Below are 6,073 nucleotides of genomic sequence, written 5' to 3'. Positions count from 1 at the left end.
GGCGCACGCGCAAGTCCAGGCGCTCTGGAGCTCCGCCCCGGGATTCGCCCGGGGCACCCTGGGACTTGTAGTTTACCCCTTCAGCAAGGCATTGAGGGTCACGTGACAAAACGCACCAATTGGCGCGTTTCTTATTGAGGCACTGCACCTGTGCTTTGGCCAATGAGAGGTCGTTTTCGTTTTCCTCGGGGCTTTGGACAGTGGCTGTCATGGCGCCCCCCGTGAGGTACTGCATCCCGGGTGAGTGAGTGATGCCCCTATCGAGTCCTGGATAGGGACAGAGGCGGGAAGGCTGGATGGCCCACAGCATCTGGGCACCCGTGGCTGATGCCGCGGTTTTTTTCCCCTGCAGGCGAACGTCTGTGTAACTTGGAGGAGGGCACCCCAGGCAGCGGCACCTATACCCGGCATGGCTACATTTTTTCGTCTCTCGCTGGCTGCATGACGAAGAGCAGCGAGAACGGCGCGGTAACGGGGGCGGCCTTCCATCTCCTCGGTCTTTGCCTTGCTCTTAGGCTGCTGCCTTTCATTTCGCGGTCCTTGGGCAAAGGCACTGTGGACGCATCTTCAGTGCCTCACCGGGAAGAGCGGGTCTCTGAAGTTTCTTCCTCCTGTGGTCCCTGCTGCCAGGCACTTGGTTGGCACAAGGGTGCCAGTTGTTTGGGGCACCCTTGCTTGTGTTGCTGACTCTCGGGGAAGGATGTTGGGGGAAGAGCAGAGGCCAGCTCAGCCCTACAGTGAGCTGATTCCTGCCCACATGTTGCCTACTTCTCTGGCTTCATCCATATCCTCTACCATCTGGTCATACAGCGTCGCTAGTGCTCTAAGCCCTCTCCTGCCACCGGGCCTTTGTACGCACTTCATCTGCCTGGCACTCTCTTCCCCTCCTTATCCTGTGTAATCCCTGCCTATATCAGATACCGTAGTATCTAAATACTTCAGATAGCCTAAGTGTCACTCAGAGAAGCCCTCCTGCATCCTCCAGTGGAGGGAGTGAGTTTTGTTTTTGTTTGTTTTGTTTAACACAAAGAATTGTATTCCTTTCTTTCCAAGCACTTATCTCAGGATATAATTGAACAGTTATATGTTCCCCACTAGACTCTTCCCCTACTTTAAGATTCATGAAAGCAGGCCTCACCACCATACCTTTAATGCATAGCACAAGTAAATGCTCAATAAACATTTGTTGAAGGCACAGGTTCCAGAGCTTAGCACAGTGTTAACTCAGGATCAGATAAACAATCTTTGAAGGAGCAGCTTAAAGCAGGTAGCATACTAGAAAGAGGATTCAGAATTAAAACACTTGGGTGCTGAATAGTTAGACCTTGATTCTGTTTTATCTAAGAAACAAACTGTCTGGCTTTAAGTTCTTCCTCATTTGTAAAGTGAGAGGCTTTTCATTCAGTTTTGGGAATGTCCTTAACATTTGTAAGTTTGTTCATTTTCTAGGTATGTTCCCATGTCAGGCTCAGTGCTGAGCTCTAGAGATACGGTAATGAGCCAGATACACATGGTCTCTGCTATCAAGGACACAAACCCAAATTGTAAATAAACAAATGCTCAAATTAATGTATGGTTACAACTGTGATGATTGCTTAAAAAGAATACTATTGGTACCATGAGAACATGCGGTAGGTAAACCCAGCCTAGTTAGCGGAAGTGACATTTAACCAATCTAAAGGATAAATAGGAATGGCTCAGTCCTGGCAAAAAGAACAGGTTGAACAGAGCTCCTGAGATGAAAGAAATTTAGTGAGCTGGTCAACTGAAAGGCCAGGAGAGCCAAACATAATGAGCAAGGGAGAGATTAATAACATATGAAATTCAAAATACTATTTATCATAAACCACAGCTAATACCATGCTCAAAGAGAAAACTCTACAAGTATTCCCATAAACCAGAAGCAAACAAGTATAACCACTATTATATAACAGTGATTTGGAAATTCTCGCCTATAGTGAGAAATAGAAAGAATAAGCAGTATAGCTTTGGGAGAAAGAGTCAAATTATCCATGATTTTAGGCAAATTTTATACCAAGTAATTCCAAGAAAGTCACATACAAAAACTTGTTAGAACTGATCTGAAATGGTTAGTTTATGTCTTCTAGCAGCATTCTTTCTGTGGCCCTCCTATTTTCTAAAATTTCTAAGGCTCTCTGCTCTGGGCTACAAACGAATCTAGTCTACCTGCCCTCATAGGCTTAACTCTGGACCAAGAGAATCCTATATTACACTCAAGCCACAAATACCTCTGCCCCAAGGCTTAGCCAGGATACTCACGTTTTATTGTTTTCCTTGTAGCTTCCTGTTGTGTCTGTGATAAGAGAAACAGAGTCCCAATTACTGCCAGATGTGGGAGCTATTGTAACCTGTAAGGTAAGTTAGATTTAACGTTGCTACTTAGGATACACACATCCAGTGCTGAAGTCATGATCATTGTAGGCCTGCACTGTTCAATATGGTAGCCACTAGCGACATATGGCCATTTAAAAGTCAGGAAATTAAAATTTAAAGTTTATTTATCAGAGTCCTAGATAAATCAATTTGGCTCATTAAATAGAGTGTCAGCTTGCTGACTGAAGGGGCCCAGGTTTGATTTCAGTTAAGGCCACATGCCTGGGTTGCAGGCTCGATCCCTATAGGGGGCATGCAGGTGGCAGGTAATCAGTGATTCTCTTAATCATTGATGTTTCTATCTCTCTCTCTCTCCCTCTCTCTCCCTCTCTCTCTCTCTCTCCCCCCCCTTCCTCTCTGAAATCAGTAAAAAATATATATATATATTTGAAAAAATAAAATGTATTCATCAGCTTCAGTAGCTGAATTTCAAATTCTTTAAAAAAAAAAAAATACATTTTATTGATTTTTACAGAGAGGAAGGGAGAGGGATAGAGAGTTAGAAACATCGATGAAAGAGAAACATCGACCAGCTACCTCCTGCACACCACCCACCAGGGATATGCCCACAACCAATGTACAAGCCCTTGACCGAAATCGAACCTGGGACCTTTCAGTCTGCAGACTGACACTCAATTCACTGAGCCAAACAGGCTTTGGCCGAATTTCAAATTCTTAATAGCAACATGTGGTTAGTGGTTGTCATATTAGTCAACACAAAACATTTTTATCACAGAAAATTTTACTGGATTGTGCTGGTCTAAAGATTTCTAGGATAATGATCAAGGCAGCCAAGTTCAGGTTTGCGTAGTTCTTTCATAGAACAGGTTCCCTGAGTATGTAGTTTTACTTGTGTGGGAAACGGGCTCCAAAAGGTGGTAAGAAGGTCTATCTTTGCATATCTGAGATGAGACCTTTTTCTGCAGAAAAATGAAAAACTTTATACTGTTGCATTCCTGTTAAATATAAAGACTTTAGGATGTTCCAGGGGAAATACAAATTAATGCTGTACTGACCAGTAGCTCCAGTACATCATCCCACCCTCCGCCAGGTTACATTAACTTGGAGCTCTAGGTTTCTCTCTTTATAACTTGCTCCAGCCGAAAAATCTGTGTGTAATTCTGAAAATTACTGGAGGAGCAGTGATCCAAATATTATGCAGCAGCTGAAATGTAGACTTAAATTCCATCCACACTATAGGCCTCTTAATAAGACCTGCTAAAGATCTGGATTTGCTATCATGCTCTGTGTCTATTTACATTAGACATCTGTGTTTTTCAAAATCTATACTGTTGTTTCATTTGATTCCTACGGTAACTCCATTGGTTCTTATTCCACTTTATGCAAGGATAAGTAGGAGTTAAGTTGTTTTAAATTCTATACTTAGTAAGATTGCTTGGACTGAAACCCTGGTAATTCCTAATTTATTTCTGCCTCCTCAAGCTGACAACTGCTAATACTCTGATGCTGACCTTTTCTCTGTTCCACAGGTCTCTAGCATAAATTCACGCTTTGCCAAAGTGCACATCCTGTATGTGGGCTCCACACCACTTAAGAACTCTTTTCGAGGAACTATCCGGTAAGAAGTATTTTTGTCTTCACATTTGCCTCAGCACCTGAAGTAAGATTGGAATTTTTACAAACAAATGCAATTCCTCCTCCTGCTTATTTCTCTCCTCTCTGTACTTTGATTCGCCTCAGGTATTGTCCTAAGAAAATACTGTAATATACGAGTTGGGACAAAAGGAAAAAGTAATGAGAAAAGGCTTAAGAACAAAGCGAAAAGAACTGAGCTAAGCTAGAGATTAGCGGTGTGGGATGATTCAGATCAAAGTAGAAAATACTTTGGAAGTACCTTCCCTTCTTGAATTGAATTTAATATCGATTACACCCAAGGATTGTAGGACATTACCAAGGTTAATGGATAAAAATTCTTCCCCCTTCCCCACCCTCCCCATGGATTCTTTTTTCTTTTTGGGGGCTTGGGGGATTATTCTTAGAGAAGGGACAAACAATTCTTGTGAAAACAGATAAGCAAAGTTCCTTATCCTTTCTTGCCAAATCTGATCTGCTTTTCTCTAGTCAGAGGTATTGATCCTGCTGCTCTATGTGATCCAAGAATGTGAACTGTGGTTTTCTCTTCTCTGTGAGGCCTGGGGATGCTTCTCCACCCTGATCCTCTGGGTGGCAGCTGGATCTCTGTTCTTACAGCTCTTTGCTAGCCATCTTCAAGATAATTCATTCTCACATATAATTAATCTTTCTGTTAATTTTCTTTTTTTATAGCAAGGAAGATGTCCGAGCTACTGAAAAAGACAAGGTTGTTGGTTGGTTCTATTTTTTTTTTTTTTTTGGCTTTGGGACTCAATCCTTTTAAATTATTCCAGCGAATTTTAAATATCTTTGAGATTGTGGAGTCCAAGGAATTTGAAGGTGTTCCCTCCTGGAAAGTGTAGAATTCACCTCACTGTTCGTTTCCTCTCCATATGTGTTTTGTTTATCCTGTTGACCCGAGCAGGGCTGGTTTACTTTTTGCCTGTGAATCCGGGTATTTATTCATTGCTATTTCCTCAGACTTACTCTGGACCTACTCAGAGTTACCTATTGCCCAAGTCAGATTCCTGACTGGGTTATTAGATTCAAAATCGTTCATTTATATGATGCTATAGAAGGAATAAAAGTTGTTGGTTGTCTTGAGTAATGATGACATTACTGGGACTACAAAATAGACTGAGTCTACCAGAGGGGTTAATAGTTTCTTGTAGACCTGATCTAGAGCTATCATGTGACACTCCTGTTCTTTCTTTATAGGTTGAAATTTATAAGAGTTTTCGCCCAGGTGACATTGTCTTGGCCAAAGTTGTATCCTTTATTTCAAGCAGATTTGTGAGCCTTTGTCAAAAGAAGAAATAGAGATACAACTAAAGTGGTTATGGGAGGGAAGACTTATAAGCCATCATTTTCCTTTACCGATGTTATGTGACTAGATCTCCCTAGGTGATGCACAGTCCAACTACCTCCTGACCACTGCCGAGAATGAACTAGGAGTGGTGGTGGCCCACAGTGAATCAGGTGAGTCAGTCCACTGCCAAGAATGAACTAGGAGTGGTGGTGGCCCACAGTGAATCAGGTGAGTCAGTCCACTGCCGAGAATGAACTAGGAGTGGTGGTGGCCCACAGTGAATCAGGTTCATTAGGTACCTCAGTGACACTTCAGTTCATACCGAGCTGTTTTCCCTTTTAGGTGTCCAGATGGTTCCTATCAGCTGGTGTGAGATGCAGTGCCCGAAGACCCACACCAAAGAATTCCGGAAAGTGGCCCGAGTACAGCCCGAATTCCTGCAGACCTAGGAAGCTACGTTTTACCCCAAGGAGGGAGGGGTAGGCTGTTTCCAAGAGTACGTGCTGTGCAAGTAACAACAAAGTGCCATTGTTTTATTCACATTCCTGGGATCAGCCAGCCGCCAGCTCTGGAAGTGTCTGCCAGAAACTAAGTCTGTAGGTGCAACATTTCCCTAGTGAACCTTTCAGTGGATTTCATTCTCGAGAGAGAAATATTTCCTTTGGAGTCTACATAAACCAACTATATAATGTTGGAGATAGCCTATTCCTTGACAGACTTACAAATACATAATTTTGCTGTGACACAAAACCTTTTTATTAAAAATATTTTATGGTT

At 42.7% G+C, this 6,073-nt stretch overlaps 1 protein-coding gene across 2 annotated transcripts; it reads left to right on the top strand.

Annotated features, from left to right (window-relative positions):
* The first annotated feature begins 85 nt into the window (after positions 1-85).
* EXOSC1 (exosome component 1) lies at positions 86-6,073 on the top strand. Of its 2 annotated transcripts, XM_036438766.2 has the most exons (8): positions 86-240; positions 353-468; positions 2,302-2,376; positions 3,885-3,973; positions 4,681-4,714; positions 5,206-5,256; positions 5,382-5,466; positions 5,639-6,073. In XM_036438766.2, exons 1-8 carry the CDS (start codon positions 210-212, stop codon positions 5,743-5,745), a joined length of 588 nt encoding a protein of 195 aa, XP_036294659.1. In that variant the 5' UTR covers positions 86-209; the 3' UTR covers positions 5,746-6,073. The 2 variants fall into 2 exon arrangements, with proteins under 2 accessions (XP_036294659.1, XP_036294660.1); XM_036438767.1 differs by lacking the exons at positions 86-240; positions 353-468 and having other exon boundaries at positions 2,323-2,376; positions 4,681-4,721.

Source organism: Pipistrellus kuhlii, unplaced genomic scaffold, assembly GCF_014108245.1.
Source record: "Pipistrellus kuhlii isolate mPipKuh1 unplaced genomic scaffold, mPipKuh1.p scaffold_m20_p_15, whole genome shotgun sequence".
Classification (NCBI taxonomy): Eukaryota; Metazoa; Chordata; class Mammalia; order Chiroptera; family Vespertilionidae; genus Pipistrellus; species Pipistrellus kuhlii.
This window is presented reverse-complemented; position numbering and strand designations above follow the sequence as displayed.

Coding starts and splice junctions, on each gene's coding strand:
- EXOSC1 (XM_036438766.2), top strand. CDS start 210: ATGGCGCCCCCCGTGAGGTACTGCATCCCGG. Junction 5,257..5,381: donor ACATTGTCTTGGCCAAAGTT/GTATCCTTTATT, acceptor TTATGTGACTAG/ATCTCCCTAGGTGATGCACA. Junction 5,467..5,638: donor GGTGGCCCACAGTGAATCAG/GTGAGTCAGTCC, acceptor TTTCCCTTTTAG/GTGTCCAGATGGTTCCTATC.